The following is an 18,617-nucleotide window of genomic DNA, read 5'->3' on the forward strand; positions in this document are numbered from 1 at the left end:
TATATCTACATTTAAGAAAAGCTTTCTGGCAGTGCCCTGAAATAAACATTCTTTCATTACCTCCTCTCTTCCCCAAGTATTCATGGGTTCTTTTAGTACTTTTAACTTCGGCCATAAATTCCACTAAGATGTTAGCTTATGGTTGCATGCAATTGTAAGGGCAGATGGGTTCTGTGGTCTGATGTTACAGCGTGTGTTCTTTCTGAAAGACGGCTTTGCAAACCAGCCACCAGTCTCACAGCATGGTTTGAGGGACCCTGGAGGGATACCAAACACATGCAAGAAATTTGTGGGTTTTTAACATATGAACTCATTCTGGTTTAAAGTGTCTGTAAATTCTGTTGTGTTGAGCCAAATGGTGGTCCTGACGAAGTTTTAGTAGCAGCATTGAAACTATACCTTGGAGATGAGAATGTTATGAATTTTTTTCTTGTATAGTCATATGCATTTTATTACATCCATCCTTTATTCCTGATAATGGCTTTTTCTGGGTTTTGACTTTATTGCAACTTCCTTATGGATGGGCTTTTCTTAGCAAACTCTAAACAGCTTTTTACATGCAATCAGTATTTATTATATATATCTTCTGTATGATCTGGATTATGACATAAGTGACAGTCCTATATGAATTTTATTTGTCTCCCTATTAACAGAATGAAAACCAGTTGAAAAATGAATCTGTAAAGATTGTGATGTTATTCTGTGGAGATGTTTTATTGTTATTGTTATTGTCACAGTGCGTGATCAGTTCCAAGTTTCCTAAGTAGCGTGGCTAATGTTTATTATGCACAGCTTGTCCTTTCTTACATGGCCCTCCCATGGGGCAATGGAATATGCTGACTTTTGGTTAGTTCATCAATTGTTGGATTTCATTGTATGTACCCAGTAGAAAGAAAAAGTCTAATTGTATGAAGTCCTTGCATAACTTAGCCTGTATCAAGACTAGGAAATTATGAGAAATCTTTGTAGATTCATTGATGTGTTTTAATTTTGTATTAGCAATTGTCTTGCACCAGAGGAAGACAGTTTTGCTCTGGAGCCATAGGCACATAGCAGTACCATAGGGAGTCTTGCAGCTGAGACGAGCTCTTGCATCTGATTTAATTTTCCACAGGATTTCAGTGGTTAGATGCACTGATCAATCAGAGATTGGATACAGTCTGCTCACAATATCTGTGTTGCAGTCAAGTATTGCCAAATTCTGTAAGGTCTTAATTTCTTGTTGTAGCCAGTCTGTTTGAATGTGTGTGTATTGTACTAAGGCAAGCAATTATGAATGGGTGTAAAATCTAAGTCAGGTCTTCGTCTGCCAGATCATCTCCCCATTTGACAATGACAACTCTAACTGGAGAGGAATTCAGATCACAGCCAAATTCAGACAGTACTAGAAGATTGCACAGAAAGTTCTTAGAGTGCTTTCTCGGCTCCTTGATTCAGGCAGGCAAGGTTCCTCCTTACTTTGTAATGGAAGTTGATTGCAATGCTTCTCTCTCACCAGCCTGGAGAGGTCTTAGGAAGATTTATCCATCTGAGACTATATAATATCTTGAAAAGTGAATGCAATGAACTCCAAGAATGAATGAAGCTGTTCACCTAGAAACAGAACGTTTAATCCTGAGGAGTAATCCTGTATCCCTCTATCCATATACAAACATCAGACTTTCTTATAAAAACAACATTAAATTTCACCACTGTTTTCTGTTTCCAGGGAGATGGTGAAAGGGTCATGATAATAACTGGACCCAACATGGGAGGAAAGAGCTCCTATATAAAGCAGGTTGCACTGATTACAGTCATGGCTCAGATTGGTTCTTACGTTCCCGCAGAGGAGTCGACAATTGGTATTGTGGATGGTATTTTTACCAGGTAATCTTTCAAAACCTCCTGTATGTTTATGAAAATGTTATTGTGTCAGAATGTGTGTCTGTATATCAAAGTATAATTTAATTTTTCATTTTGAACTTTAGAATTTATACTTGAAGTTTCCTTTTTAATTTTAAATACATGCATTGATTGCTAGGTTCTGGTTCTGATTTTCTAGTAAGCTATAGTACTTGTTTTGGAATCTTTAAAGGATAAAAGTGTTAATGTGTCTGTCTTGATTAAGATCCAGATATCTAACTTCATCTGCCTGAATGGACATCTTGGCCAAATTTATTCTGCTGGGTGATAGCTGAATGATATTTCCCCTAAAATTAATACTGTCACCTCTAAAAATTGTGTCACATTTTCTGCTGTGCTGCGCAGTTGAACATGCAGAAAATATTTGGGGCTGAGTATATTCTATGCTTATTATCCTTCCCGTACTATCAGTCTTGATATCTTTTAATGAATAATGGTGGTTCACTTCACTCAGCGTGTCATTGTCTCATTTTAAGATAGTGCTGAGTAATTTTTAAAGATTATCGCTACAGTCAAAACTGTTGTATTTTATAATCTAATATTACCAAGGATTATCCAGCTTTTTTTTCCTCTCTTTAATCTATTTTTTTAATGAGCAAAAGTCCTGTGTTAATGATGGTCTTTGAGATACATAATTGATGTGAAACTTATAACCATAAATAATTGCCTATCTGTGGTGGAATTATTTTTCCTGAAATTCTAGTTCTGTGATGGCAGAGAGCATTTCAGAGTTAACTTCTAACAGAGAATCTAAATACTGCTCATCTGGGATTGCTTCATCAAGTAAAGATGTTAGGTTCTTATGCCTCACTGTGTCATGACAAAAATGAATGAAATTGCACATTGGTGCACTTCGGTGCAGTAGAACAAATTAGAAAACAATTTATATTATCTTTCCAAAATTAATTTGAGCTGAAAATTCAGAATGTTTACAATTTTTCTCCACCCTGTTTTGAAAGGAATTGACTGGTTGATTGGATGAGCATTTCTCAAGGGAACATGGAGATACACAAAATCTGATTTACATTACAAAAAAACTATTACAACGTTACTAACTATTTGAAGATTATTTTTGTCTTCCTCAGCGTTTTGTAGGTGAACTCAGAATACTTTTACTTATGTTCACAGTCTTAATTTCTAACCATACATGCATAAGTGTGTTACTTTTAAGCTTAGTATCCCCTTTCCTCTTTGACTCATGACAGTTCTTTGACTGTCATGACAAGATTATTTCTGCAGAAAAATTAAGAAATGTGACACAGTCACCAGGAGTCTCGTTTTGTGTTGTGCCCACTTGAAAGTGAACAAATAGGTTTCTGTCCTCTACAGTGTGAAAACCTTGAAATGAGTTCCAGCTGTTGCCCAGTGCATTTCTCTGATTCCACTTAGCTTTTCTCTACATTATACGTATTTTTCACACCTGTTCTTGTAAGGTAGTGTGGTTGAAGGTAAAACTTAAGCTTTTAGATTTCAAGCTAAGCAGACCTGGAGTGTGTTACTTACTGGCTGTGAGGTTTCAGACCATTTAATTTGGAGCCCAGACAGATTCTAGCACTGAGGATTGATTTTATTTTATTTTTTTCCCCTGTCTAAATTAACTTCGGAAGCTCTGCTGGATATGCCATTCTTCATTTAATGTGAAATGTGTCAAACATCAGATGAGTATACTGAAGAATTACTTGAATTCTTGCCATTGCACCGGCAATTAGGAATAAACTAATATTAACCAATATTAATCAAGAAGAATTTAAAATATATTACTGAGATAGAAATAGTCATGCATTAGTTAAAAGGTTAACAGGAAGCAAAACAGCTGAGTTTATGTATTGCATTCCTTCAGAAATCCAAGATGGTCACTTCAATTTGTGAAAGATTATCAGTGGAATTGCTTGTCTATGCATCTGTTTAAACTTCTCTCTTCTGTATAGTGTAATTTCATTAAATCGATTATACTGTTGGGACAGGCATTAGCCATTTGCGATGTACTTACACGATATTAGATTTTGACCCAGTTGTAGCTTTCCTCCCAGTAAAAATGTTCAAGAGAATACTTGCGTCATGATTTTGCTTCAGCCTCTGGAATATGGGGGCTTTTCTTGCTCTACTTATGCAAGTAGGGCTACAAAGATGATTAGGGGCCTACTACATCTCTCATGAGGAAAGGCTGAGGGACTTGGGTCTTTTTAGTCTGGAGGAGACTGAGGGGGGGATCTCATCAATGCCTATAAATACTTAAAGGGTTGGTGTCAGCAGGATGGGGCCAGTCTTTTCTCAGTGGTGCCCAGTGACAGGACAAGAGGAAACGGGCACAAACTTGAACATAAGAAGTTCCATCTAAACATGAGGTGGAACTTCTTTACTTTGAGGGCACCAGAGCCCTGGAAGAGGCTGCCCAGAGAGGTGGTGGAGTCTCTGTCTCTGGAGACATTCAGAACCCGCCTGGACACATTCCTGTGCAACCTGCTCTAGGTGGGCCTGCTTTGGCAGGGGGTTGGACTAGATGATCTCCAGAGGTCCCTTCCAACCCCGTATCATTCTGTGATTCTGGTTGTGTGATTCTGTAATGACATCTGTGCTCCCCCAAGCAGGTGAGCTCTCAGTGCACTTCTCTGTCCTGCTGTATTTGATTTTCAGTAGCCACAAAGTGGTCTCTAGTGCCCAGTCTGGTCTTTGCCTGACTTCTGCTTCAATTTCACCTTCTCCAAATCATGAACGTCACCCTCTCCAATGGGAGGAGGAGTAATTTACCAGATTCTGCAACTCGGATGCTCAAGGTGTACTGAGACTGTCCAAGAAGTAGGCACCCCTGTTTTGGTTTGTTTGGGTTTTTTGGTGTTGGGGTTTTTTAATGGGTTCTAGGAAAGGTCTTAAAGTATGTAAGTCTGTCAGGCCAGGTTAATGGGGTGTTATATTCAGGGTATTTCTTAGCTCTAAGAAGTTATCCTTTATTAGCTTTTAATGCCTAGTTGGAGGACAGAAACAGTAAATTCAGCTGCCACTTATGTCCTACATTGTTTCTTTAACGTTCTTAATGTTCTGGCTGAACATACATTTCTAAAGCCTCGGCTTTTGCAAAGAACTTCCCTCTGGTAGGGAATGAGCTTGAAGAGATCAGAGATTTTCTCTTAACTGGCTCTCAATTTTGCTTTTTTGTTTTGTTTTTCTTCTTCTGTGTTTTCTTCTGGGGGTTGTTTTTGTTTGGTTTTTTTTTTTGAATAGGATCACAGCTGTGCAGACCTCCTTTCTGTACTGCCACCCCGGGCCACAAGTGTCTTGCTGGAAAATAGGATTTTTTTTTGTTGATAACTTTGGTATATTTTTAATCTTTTAAAAACATTGCATGGGAAGATGTCAGTTTCCAAGTTATTTTCATCACTGCCGTGGTGTGTTGTTTTCTAGATGCTGCTATTAGCATAGCACCCCTGCTGTGAGGGATGCTTTACGGGCTGACTCTAAGAGGAGTTCTGTGCATCAGGAGCACCAACAGTTCTGCTGCTTGCTAAATTTTTTGGAATATTGGTGCTTTATACCGCAGTCTCTTTTTTGTTTGTGGACTGCATCTTCAAAGTGTGAATTTTTATAGGTTTAAGAGATTAACATTCGTCTAGGATTTGTATCTTGTGTTCTAAGTAGGGTTTCCATGGAAATTGAAAGGTTGCTACTATGGTTATTCCTTTGGATATATTTAGTATTTATGTATATAGCTTTTCTAAATTGACTTTAAATACTGCATTATATTAAACATTTTTAAAGATGCAAAAGGAATTGTATTGCTTACAGGTACAGTGAAAATAGGAATGATTCATCTTCGTTACTGGGTGTATAGACACAATGCAGTGCTAAGGCCAGTCCAAACATTTCAGAGTAGTTTTGATAATTTCATCCTAAAGAGGGGGAAAGGGAGAGAACATTCCACTGCATAATGCCCCTAAGCCCAGATGATACAAGTCTGTAAATTGAAAAGTTGGAGGGGGAAGAGTAATTTCCTACAGCACCCTTGTTTGTGTTAGTCACTCTTGAGGAAGTCTCCTAGTACTCCTATGGAGTCTCCAAAATCTCACCATTTCTTATGTGTAAAAACAACTTTGCTGTGCTTTGTTCCTAATCCTGGGAAGGATTAGATACTAGGGTTGTGAAGTAAGTTAAAAGTTTGCATTATTGTTAGGTGGCTCCAGCTTCATAACATCAGGCTAAAAAGACACTAAATCATTCTCCATATTTCTGTATTTTTATTTCAAGCTATTTTTAGAATATATTTCTATATTGTATTATTAAAGTGTTTGTCTAAATTTCTCACTTGAAATGTCATACTTACATTATTTTTTTTCATGAGTCAATGTATATGTAAACCATTTTGTACAAAGAAGCTTAGTACTTTTCAGACCATATGTTATGCCCATTATTTAAGGGATATCTATGTAATATGGATGGAGTACGCAATATTTTGAGATTGTTTTACTGGCTGATATTTTCTTCTTCTTTTTTTTTTTTTTAATTTCTCCAGTAAGAGGTAATGTTTTCATGCAACCTTTGCTTAAAGAATTTGACTTAATCAGTGCCACGGTATTTAAGAATTTTAGAAGAGTTTTGGAAAGGTCAGCGCCCAATCTATATTGACTTTTAATAGGATTTCAGTATTTCGTTCTCTGATGTTTGAAAATTCCCATCCAAGTTTCTCCTTGCAGTAAATGAGTTCAATTTTTGCTTTAAATTAACCTTCAATTTGTGTTGGTTCTTCTAATATAGTGATTCAGACATTGAGATTAATATAAAGTTTCTCTGTGTGTTTGTGTAGACAGACAAAGCAAGTGTGGACACGCACATATAGAGGAACTAATGAAAGAAATTCGGTTGACCTAATCGTGTGTTCAGAAGAGCTTATGTTTAGCTGCTGAAGAAAGCTGACCTTTAAAGAGGTCCCACTTACAATCAATTATTGATATAATTTCTTACAGTTAGAAAACTTCAGTCTATTTCCTGTAGGTCACCAGTAGCTCTTCATGAGGGTCAACTTTCAAAATTGAGAGAGAGAGAATGTTATAACAATTTGAAGGTAAAATATGTTCAAAAACCAAGCTAATTAATAGTTCAAATTACCAAATGCCTTGTATTCAAGATTTTAAGAATCAATTTATTGAAATCACAAGCTACCGTTAGAAAGAAGACGGTGAAGGAGACCAACTCCTACCAGCTCTAGGTGATGGTAAAGGGAGAAAGAAAAATTTCCTTCCTAGAGCATTTACCTGCCTGGCTTTTTCTTCTTGTGTTGAAATAAAAACTATTTCACTTACTTCAGTGATCAGACATAAGTATGTACAGTCACACTATGGTGGCATAAATCTTCCAGTGGAGTTTTATACCGTCGGCCAAAGTGGGCATACTGTTAAAGGTGCAGCTTCAGTTGTCTGAACTAAAACAATGCATTGTGCTTCAATTGCATTTGAAAACTTCGCCTTGCAGGTTATGTGTCGCATGCTTAAAGGTTAAAGGAATAAATGGAAACATCAGTAAGATGCATGTAGATTGTCCTCTCATGCACTTTGTCTCTCTCAAGAGAGTTGTCTTGCTGTTTGCACGTTCTCAGCATGTCTTTAAACCTCATGATGGCAAAGAAATAGAGTTTGAATTGTCTAAAAAGTTATACTAAGAAAACTGGGGTGGAGGAGGTTGGCAATATGGGTAAGCAGGTGGTAGTGGTAGGTTGCCTAGGTAAGCAGCAGTTTCATTCTTATGCTTTGTGTAAGACATCCAGTTGCCTGCACTCCAAGTCAATTGTCTTGGTATAGTCTCTGCACATCACATGATCTATATTTGGGTATACAGAACTTCTCCCTACATTTTATCCTTGTAACAGATGATTTAAATGTATTTTTAACATGGAGGGCACTCCTCATTGCTGAGTCTATAATTAGGAGATACTCATTTAGTTCAAATTCCACTGCGTATCTGAATATGTTGTGAAAACAGATGGTGGTTGCTCACCTTGGCTAAAGAGGGATGCTTTTGTTCTTCTAGCTTGTATTACATGTATATATACGGGGTCTTTCAGGTAGACATGGGCTTGAAAAGACATCCCAAGTGCATGCATTACTCAGTTTGCCATAGGAGTGTCAGGGAGCAAGGTACCACCAGACCAGCACATCACTCCAGCCTGGCTATGTTATTCCAGTTGAGCCTGTGTTCTTGTGACAGAGTGGCACTCCATCTTAGAGGCACCCTGGTAGAGCTCACCAGATAATCCTTCTTTCTTTTTTAAGAAACAGAATACATGCAAGAAAAGCAAGCTCCTTCTGTCTTCTCAGGTCTTCGGGCAAAGTGACCACGCATGTTTTTCACCATTTGCACAAGTCAGCCAGTCAACTTATATTATGCCTTCCAATTTAAAGAAGAAATGGCATTATTTATACGTATGCCTGGCTTAACATGGTGACAATGATGAGATTAAGTCTCTTTTTGTCAGTAGGAAGCTGCTTTAAAGGCCAAGACATTTCATCGTGGAGTCCCTCTAAGTGGGTAACTGCGTCGTGCTGTTCTGCCAGCTGGTGGCTGTAGTTCCCCTCCTGCCTGTCAACACTTGCTCTGCTACTGCTCAGGTATTATCTTTAACTGATCCTGAAATCCACAAAGCTGAGATGTGGGCCATTCCACTTAAACTTGTGAGCACTGCACACTCCCATGGGCGAGAGCTTGCTGTTAGATCTAACAAAGTGGTAATTGAATGCCTGCCTGACTGATGTGACTGGCACTCCTCATTTCCATCATCCTGTAGGCAGAAATACCTGTGTCAGTCACATGCAATTGGACCCATGAAGATGGAAGAGGAAAGGGCGTTTGCATATCCCAAAGTGACATTTCTTGTATGAGGAACTACAGCCATCGTGCATCCTTTCACGTGTATTATTTCTAAGCCTTGGTAGTTGGCACCTAGAAGAGAATTTACTGGCAAGAAAAAAGGGCCAGTTTGTGGCTGCGCCTCTGTAGGCTCATGCAAAACTGCAGAATGCATGGAGCCCTTGGCTTGTTCACATAACCCCTGCAAGGACTGCAAGTATCTCTGGTTCTGCAGGGTGTGTGTGAGAGGTGCTCACTACTGTTTTTAGTTTTTTGTTTTCCTTGTGCTCGAAAGATCTCATGTGTTGTCAATGGCATGATCATCAGCTGAAGAGCACAAACACGAGATGCAGAGGACTCGGGAGAGTATAGATAATATTTTTTTTCTGTCAGGTCCTCTTACTGTGTACAGCAGAGCGTGGCTATTCCTCTGCCAAGGTGGAAAAACAAACCGGGGTCAGCTTCTGACTGGGATATTGCTTTCACTTGTAGGAGAAGTACAAGTGTATTCCGCCAACACGTATATATTACAAAGACAGAACTGTAACTCAGCATAGCAAATTTGATACAAGGGACCTTTAGGAACAACTGAAGTTGTTTTAAGGTCCCTAATGCTTACCTTGTTTTCACGTGGTCTAGAAGATAAGAGATGATAATCTGCAAAGAAATGCTGTGAAAGCTTAGAGGATTTCTTCAAAGTAAGCTAAAAAACCCGAGAAAACTCAGCTATTATTAATCCAACTTTCTTTAAAGGCTATGGTACGTAAATCAAATGTACCATAATGCTCTCTTCTGCGTGTTTTATTCAAAATATCTGTTTGTCTGATATCTGAATGGTGGAATTGATTTTCAAAAAGGTTGGGTCTTACAATAGATATATTTCGGATGTTACCTCCCTAAATACTTTAACAGCTATTTAATTCTGACAACTTGACAAACTCGTATTACTGTTTTGTCAAGTGTGTTGAGCTGAAAGAAACTAGTAGACAAACCTCACTATTTTCTCTCTAGACAAACATTTTTTTTTAACTGGATAAAATATATTTATGGCATCATTACAAATTTTAGTATGATTAAAAATCATGACATAAAGCACATACTGTGTTAACACTTGCAAACACATGGACAGTCAATTTTGGATGTTGCTATTTATTTTTTGTTTGCTTCATTGGAATATCACCATCATAAAAATTTGAAAGATGTTTAAAATTTTATGATTTACTTTAACAGATTAAAATGTTCCAAGGCTTGTTGAGAGTACATTTTATAGGAAACTTTGAGAAAATCAGAAAGCATAGGATAGAGCAGTATGTGAAGCAGGAAAAAGAGAATGTTTCTGTTGGAATGGAAATTGAGTGGAAGATGTTTTCCAGGTGCTTTTCAGAATAAATTGAAATCTGAGGTAAATTACTTAAGAATAAGTGCAAAATAGTGCTTATAAATATTAATGGCAATGAATGTTCCATTGATCTAACTGTTGATGGCAAAGAACTTCCCAGCTTTTTGTAACTAGGCAAATACTGTTGCACTAATTTCATTCTGGTTTTACCAGTTGATCAGTAGAAGGGATCAACAGGAGCAGGACAGAGGGGGAAAATTTTTGTACTTAAAATAATAAATGAGTAACAAGATCCATTATTTCAGAGCTTCACTGCAGAAATGGTGCTATTTGCATGGCAATAGGCAAACCAAGGTTGAGAGAGAGCAGTTTATAACCATAATGCAGCTTGTTCTGTTCTCTGCTACTTAACGCATTGCTCGGTTCACAGATGCATTTGCAAAGAGACTGCCCAGGAGCTCACTTGCTTGAAAATGGTTTAGAAGCATTTCATTAGAAGTCTCTTCCTACATAGTGATTTCACTAAACACGATAAAGAAATGGACATCCTCCATCCAAAGCTACTTTGTGTTCTGAACCTTGATTGCTGAGGGGGCAGCGTGCTCATGACATTTTGAAGTGATTACTAGTGTGCAGGAAAGAGTTGGGGAGCTTTTATGTACTAAATTGGCCTGGCCTGTCTTATTGTTAGTCCTTTATTCTATGAGTGGAGTATGATGGTATTGCTTTTCATCCCTTCATGGGGTTTACATTGATTTTGTTTTGTAATAAAATATACTATATCTGGAATTTTCCATGAGAGATTACATAATCATGACTCTCTTTCTTCCCCCCCCCTTTTTTTTTTTAAAAATCTAGTGAAAAATCTTTCCCTGAAGTTACTGCATCATTGTAATTTCAGCATTTCTGTGTCTTTTTCAGAATTCTTGTGCTGGCCACAACCTCCCAAATCAGTCAGATCATTGGGCTGGATTGGCATAGGTTTTGTGCATTCACGTACTTCGCAAGAATAGGTTGTGGTCCTTTATGACAAACTCTTCAGTACTTTGCCAGAATTGCATATAGCCTCTCATTTTTATATCTCATGCAAACTTTGTTGTTCTTAACTGAAAACAGCAGCTACCGAACTAAAAAATTCCTTGCTTCCATTTATTGCTTTATTAAGCTTTATTGATTTCTTTGAGGCTTACAGGATAGGATTATGAAGATTAGTCTTCCTCTCTGTCCTAGAAATATCAGTTAAATCACAAAACCTGTCATGAAGATTCAGCTAGTCAGCTTCTTCATACCTTTATCATAAAAATCTAGGCTACGAAATTCTAGTCTTGAGGTGACAGCAGTGTTTGGCAGGGCAGTCTGCAGGTGTCCTGTGTAATACAGAAATCACCAGAGGACTCAGCGCTGAATAGAAACTGTGGAGGAGTCCATCTCAGAGAGCAACTTGTCTGTATGTTACCATTTTTTGGCTAAAACTATGCTTGATGCCTTGTTGGGGCTTTTTTTTTTTTTCTTTTAAGCTTTTTACACCTGAAAATAAATGCTGACATTTAAGTCATTTGGACTTTCCTTTGAACAGAAACTAGATACTCTCAATTTGCCTGTGCAGTTAGACTTTGAAAGATAAAGGTCAGAAAATTTAAAAGCAAAAGTACCTTTCCACATCTTTGTTTAGTTTATATATATATATATATGTGTGTGTGTGTGTGTAGTAATGTTTACTGGGTTTGGCATACACATTAATTTATGTATTGTGCAGAAAGTAGGGAACCGTTCATAGAAAGCAATCCCAAATAACTGGCAGGTCCACACTAGAATTTTATATATTGATATGCTAAACAACTATTGTTTGTCTTGCCCTGGAAAGCAACCACAGTCAGACAAACAGAACTTGTTAGTTGCCAAGAACCAAGAAGTACTTTTCAGAAATGTTACTTCTTTATGGCAGAGTAATTCATTTTGTTTTGTTCTTGCTTAATTATATTTCTGTTTACTGCAAGAATAACAAAAATTACTTACGCCTTTCACTTATTCTTACAGTCATAGAATTACACTTCTCGGGTAAATTATTCCCAGCTCTCAGGGGGGAAGGAAAGGGGTGGTGTATTAAATTCATTGCATGCATTTTCTATCATGTGGAGATGGTTATTTTTGAAAAAGAAGAGAATAAGTTGTAGTTAGTGTTGTTGAATTGAAAACTATTTTGTTATCTTTCTCTAGAAGTTACGGCTTGCCCGTATCACACTACATTTGAACTGCACCTATTTCTGACAGTGTTCTGTAGCTTTGTAGAAATAAATTAAGCTGTGCTATGCATATATTTGTCACTAATTTAGTTTCCTGTCTGTTCATTTCATAGTAACATGCATCTGCAGTGTTAGGTTTATATGTCATATACACGTAATAATACAATATTTAACAAAACAGTTTTTGGTTTACATACATGGTGTTTGATAAAACCTGTAAATCCAAACAACTGTTTTGTTTGCAGGGGTTTAAATCAGGCTTGAAAATTCATTTAAGTCAAAAAAGACATTTATCTATATAGAGTGAGATTTAGAAAACAAGTTCAGCTGCATTTTGCAGTATTCCTGAAAGGGATTGAAAGGCTTTCCCCATAATGGTATACATAGGGGGAGGGAAAAAGAAAATTTGCCTGTGAAACTGACCAGCTCTTTCACAGTAAAGTTGAAACTCTTAAATCGAATGGTGATATTTACCTTTCTAAAACTCTTCTATGCTATGATTTAACCTAGTCACGATTTGACTGGGATTTTCTGTAGCGTCCACGGGTTTAAAGGGGAAAAGTTCACTTGCGCTGAACGCTTCAGCTATTGTCCCTAGTCTGTTGCTATAGTTTCTGCTTTTTAATCCCCCCTTGGCCTCAATCCTTGAGCTACATATGCACATTAACTTAATTACCTTGAGTTCCCTCGCTGGAATCCGAGAGTAGTAAGTGTAAACCCGTGCATATTTTAGGGATGGTTTTTTCTTTGTCTTCATTTTTTCAGCTTCTTCAGGCTAATATTGATGCCTTGCAAATAAACACCCTAATTTGAATATCTGCACTTATGACATCCTTCAGCAAAGTGATTGTTATCTTAATCTGTCTTGACCATCAGTAACATTTATACCGTATTAATGGTTTCCTACAGAGAAGTCAGGGTACAAGTGTGTGTTTGGAGCTTCAGTTGCTTAATGGAGCTTTCGTAAACTTCTCCATCTAGTATTGGCCTCTGGTGTGTGCTGCCTGCACTGGCAGATCTCTCAATCGGAAGGAGAAGCTGCAACAGAAACCTCAGTTTGGTACCTATGTACAGGAACAAATCATAGCTTTCTCACTGAGGGCAAGAAAAAGAAATGCTTAGTTCTGTGTTTGAATAAATTTAAAAGCTGATGGACCTGTGGAAAGTAATCCATTGATACATTACGTATAAAATGCTATGCATATTTGAACATGGAATTTAAGCTATTGCTATTGTGTCCTTGGTACTGGACATCCTGCTTCTCTGAGGATTCGGCCCTTGTACCCTCACAGCCAGCTGCTGTAGCGTTTTGAGTAACGTGGGATGGAGAAAGTGGAACTTAGACTTGAGCAAGTCCAGTTTTAAAATACAATGGAAAATTTTAGAATTAACCAGAAATCTACTGGATTATTTTAACGGATAGTGATGTGATGTATTTGCCCTAGGTGACAAGTATTTTTAAGGAGTTCTCATATTATTGAGGGTACTATTGCTGAATTTCAGAAAAGGAACTTTCTCTAGGTAACGTAGCATAAGCTTTTGGAAGAACAACAGAATTTCTGTTGCCTTATAAAACATTAGGAATGAAAGCATATTGGTAACTTCTTGTCACTCAGTGACTGCATTGACTAGACCAGTATTTTGTCATCTGAACTCAGTCCTACCTGTTCTGTCAGTTGAGATGAAGCTTTTAAAATATTGAATGTTCACTGCAATCCGTGGATGTTTTTCGTTCCCTGGATTTCTGCAAAAAATATTAATGCAGTTCACATTTGAAAGCTAATCTTGTTAGATACATTTCTTTTTAATGCACTAGGGTGTTTATGTGTGCAACATGCCTCTGTTGGCCAGGTCTATAAAGTAATGAGGATTTAAGTGATTGCTTGTTCTTGATAAATTACCTAGTGATATGGAAAAGAAAAAAAAAGGTAAAAAATGCTATGAAACCAAGTATTAAAATTGCTTTGGACTTGCTTGTCTTTCCAGGATAACATAAAGTCTGTATCCTTAGTGGTCTTAGGTTTTACCAGTTTCATTAATTTCTCAGTGACTGAATATTTTGTATGTCTACAATAATTTATAAAATCAAAATGTATTTTACATTAAATGTGTAATGCATTCTTTCCAGCTTTTCAAAAACTGTTCTAAATTGGGTAACATGCCATTGGTATTTCTTCATTTAAAATTTGCAAATAAGCAGTTGTAGAAGTGGTTAAGCACGTGTGTGCATGTTGACTGTAAATACGTTTGTATCATGAGCATCTTCTGATTTCCTATCATGGTCATCCATGTAACTTTGCACACATTTACTTCTTAGAGGTTGCCTATGAATAATGCAAAAGTAATAGCTATTGTGATAACAATGCTTTCTGGCATACTTGGGAAAAGAGTTATTTTTTAAAATTCTGTAATTGCAGTTTCTGTAAATTATTTTTCTTACTGTTAGTTTTTGGTTTGAATCAGTAAGAGCTTGATGGAAATGAAGTAAATGATTTACCAGTACTCTGTGGGGGAGTGTGAAGCATTAGTTTCTTGCCAGTGAACTGTTAGAAATTTGCAGATGCTATCTTCTGAAGAATTGCTTGATAAATCTTCATTGTACAGAGGAAGTAGCCAGAAGTTAGAATCTCTAAGTTGGGCTACATTTATACTAACCACTGTGAAATTCTTACTAGCAATCTGAGTGTCTCTAAAATACACAGAGATTCAAGTCACTTCTGTGGGCAAAACCAAATGATCTGGTTAACAGTGTTGAGATGCTTGGGACTGCGGTAGGAGAGGACATGCAATAGTCAGCCTGCCAATCCTCCATTTAGAGGAGGATTTTCATTTTCTTGGAAGACTAATTTGCAAACTACTTTTAATTTTTAACCTATCATAGAATGGTTAGAGTTGGAAGGGACCTTAAAGAACATCTAGTTCCAACCCCCCTGCCGTGGGCAGGGACACCTCCCACCAGACCAGGTTGCTCAAAGCCCCATCCAGCCTGGCCTTAAACACTTCCAGGGATGGGGCATCCACAGCTTCTCTGGGCAACCTGTTCTAGTGCTTCACCACCCTCACAGTAAAGAATTTATTCCTAATATCTAATCTGAATCTCCCTGTGAAAACCTGTGAAGTCTCAGTAAGTGTCGTTTGCTAGGTGCCTGATAGAAAGTCAATAACCTGGTTCAGTGGGAGAAAATTTACCTAGGTGTTGAAATGAAAATGTGCTTGTGTTGTTCCGTTCATGTCAGGATCGATACCAAGTTTTTCTGTTCTCATAAACATCATCTTCAGTTAATACGCTTTTGCAACCATTTGTTTTTTGCAGAGACCACATGAAACTTCAGCTGGGAAGAGTGTTTTCTGCAAAAAATAAAAGGATACAAAGCAATTGTTAATGAGATACTTTACAAAAAATATTAACTATACAGTGTTGATCAAAAACATGTTGTAGAGACTGGTCCCATGCAAGAAAAGTCTGTAAGGCAAGACTGCATCTAATCCTTTCTTTCTGTAAACTAGTTATTTTAATTTAAATAGCTCCTGTTCAAATACAGAGATCTTTGAAGTGACATTTTGAAGGGTTTTGTGTGAAAGGGAGCGAGTGAAATTGTGAAGTCACATAATGAATCTCTTTTATTTGTGTTTTTCTACATGTTCTCTTTGAATCACAGGAGGAAGGTCTTTGTTGTTGGTGTTGAGAGCTCGCTATTCTACACCTTGCATTTAAGATATTCTCAGAGAAAAGAATAATTTTCTTTTAATGTTAAATGTTCTTGATGAATAAATAATTTGACTGTGAGTGCATTCTGCAATAAAGTCTGGCTTCAATTCTGATCTCATGGAAGGCAAACCGTAGCTGGAAACCTGAATGCTTTCTCTTGAAAACTGCAAAGGCAAAGGCAAAGACTTTATACTAATTAGATTTATTCTTTCGTAACGAGCACTAGGTTTCATTTATCCCGTAAGTATTTTAGACAAACTTTTAAAGTCAAGTGCACACTTCTAAAATCAAGGTGGAAAATCTTATATTTCATTTAAGTTTTTTTTCAGCATTAAGTATTTTATAAAATAGGAATTAATAAATAGCACCAGGATGTTGACAACTGTATGAAAATAAAGCTTTAGGGAGTGTTTTTGCAGTCTTGTTTCCTAGGATTCATTTGGTGCTATGTAGTTGCTTTTTGTTACCACTGGGAGATCTTGGGCTCCAAGAATAATAAAATACCCGAGGTCCACACAATGCTTTTAATTCTATAACCAAGCTAACTAACAGCATGTTGGATAACTTCTTTTGAAAGATAGCATGGAAAAAGCCTTAACTAGAAGCTTCTGGATTTCAGATTCATTTTTCTCTTGGGAAATTAATTTTTTTTCACTGCCTTCTGTCATGCTAGGGCAATTTCTATTTTAACTTGCATGTCATCGCTTTCCCCCTGAACTGCTAGCATAGGGCAGCTGCAGTTCTCTGGGGGCCTCTCTGCTCCACTCCAAAACAATGTCTTGGGTTATTCTGTTGTTTTATGCCACTGTTAGTCACCAAATCTGCAAGTCTATCCCCTTGTCCAGGACACTTTGGTTATTTGAGAGCAGTAATAACAGGATGCTGAGAGAAGGAGCTCCAAGAGGTCGTCAGTGGCCTTAATTTAAATTTCCTCCTTCCATACCAATTTTTCATGGATGGGCTGTCAAAGCCCTCAGACGTGTGTAGCTGATCAAAAGCTTGAAAGCACCAGACTTGGAGAGAACTTTCAGGGCCACACAGCTTAGAAATATTAGTTCTTGCCTGTTGAGAGCAAGTTTAAATGGATACTGACTACAATTCTTGAGATGCAAGAAAAAAAGTTACGCTATTTAATCCTAGTGATTTCTGAGTGGCATCACAGCTTGTATCATTAAAAAAATTCCCAACATTTATAGAGCCTCAGAGGACAAATTATCGTAGGATACCGACCCAGGATGATGAGCACTTGCACTGCTAAAGGTCAGTACTCTTAGCATGTATTGACTCGGGAGAGCAAGGTAAAAAACCTGCCATTTGAATGCGGTTAGTGCAGAGTAAGGAAATCTGTATCTTCTTCTCTAAGCGGTCACATAGAGGTTAGGCATGTAGCGCTAGCTGGTTTACATAGACCTGCTACTGCTGCATATCATCGAACTTATCCTCCATAAAAATTAATTTATGGAAACATTGCCGCCTCCTTGTTTTTTCTGAGGTTATAGACAGGAATCTTTACCACTTGAAACCTAGCACTAAAAACAGATAATACCTCCTCTTTTTTTTTTTCTTTACATAATAAATGTGTTGAACATTATAAGATGAAGAGCTTTTAATTGTATGAAATTTGGTTGGCTGTCAAAGAGACATTATAACAAGTGGTTTCCAGCCAAATTGCATTTGCTGAGGAGTGATGGATCTCTTGCCAGCACTAAAGAGGCACTCTTCACGTTGGATGTCTGCACACTCCTCGTGGGCAGAATGCAGTAATCCTTCTGAATGTAGACATTAGAAATTCCATAGCAAAAATGGAAGTTTTCATATTAACCATGTCACTACTTCTAGCAGCTGGTGTTTTAACAAATAGAGGAATAGAGCTGGTGAAGTTGGGTGGCATTGTTCTTGCTCTAATGGTTTGCTTTTGTGACTGTCTTATACTGTTGTAATATTTTGTTGTAATATTTTTTCCTGGGCACTGTTTTTTATTCTTTTTTCTTTTTTTCTTTTTTTTTTTTTTTTTTAATTAAGAGAGGGAAGAAAAGAAAATGGGGGTAGTGCATAACATGTCTGCATCACTCAGGGACAACTCATACCTCTTCGCATATTTCACTGTATTTTCATCTCCTGTAGTGATGAATGCAGCATTAAAATGTAATCAAATAGTTATTTTTGTGTACATATAAAAGTTAGAAAAATATGTGATCCCATTGTAGGCAGCTTTCCAGAGAAAGCTCCATGTATGGAGACTTTTTTAGGACCATGTGTGCAAACAAAAAAAAAAAGGTGGTTTAAGTGCTGGGAGCATTAAGGCTAAGGTGAGTATCTGTAACGTTTCTTTGAGGATTTTTACCCTAACAGTTTGGAAAGATAGCATCCCAGGTATTACCTATAGAGGTATAGGTAATACCTCTATATATACAGCTATAGAGTAGCTGTTAACAGTGGTATATCATCTGGATTCTGTTGATATTCTAGGAAAAATTTCAGTGTTTTGATGTATAAAACATTTAGGAGGCAAGCTGCATTAAAATGTAAATTCACAGCTGTTTTAAACTTAAAGAAAAATAATTGTTTAAGCAATAGATGTTTTGACTCAAAA

The 18,617-nt window shown here is 37.3% G+C and overlaps 1 protein-coding gene across 1 annotated transcript in view; it reads left to right on the forward strand.

The window, feature by feature from the left end:
• MSH3 (mutS homolog 3) overlaps positions 1-18,617 on the forward strand; it is a 117,790-nt gene that overhangs the window by 88,653 nt on the left and 10,520 nt on the right. Inside the window, exon 20 of the mRNA XM_074165799.1 lies at positions 1,709-1,866. Within this exon, the coding sequence (XP_074021900.1) occupies positions 1,709-1,866 (158 nt within the window). The remainder of the gene's footprint in view (positions 1-1,708; positions 1,867-18,617) is intronic.

The sequence above is a fragment of the Numenius arquata genome, chromosome Z (genome assembly GCF_964106895.1).
Source record: "Numenius arquata chromosome Z, bNumArq3.hap1.1, whole genome shotgun sequence".
In the NCBI taxonomy this organism is placed as follows: domain Eukaryota; kingdom Metazoa; phylum Chordata; class Aves; order Charadriiformes; family Scolopacidae; genus Numenius; species Numenius arquata.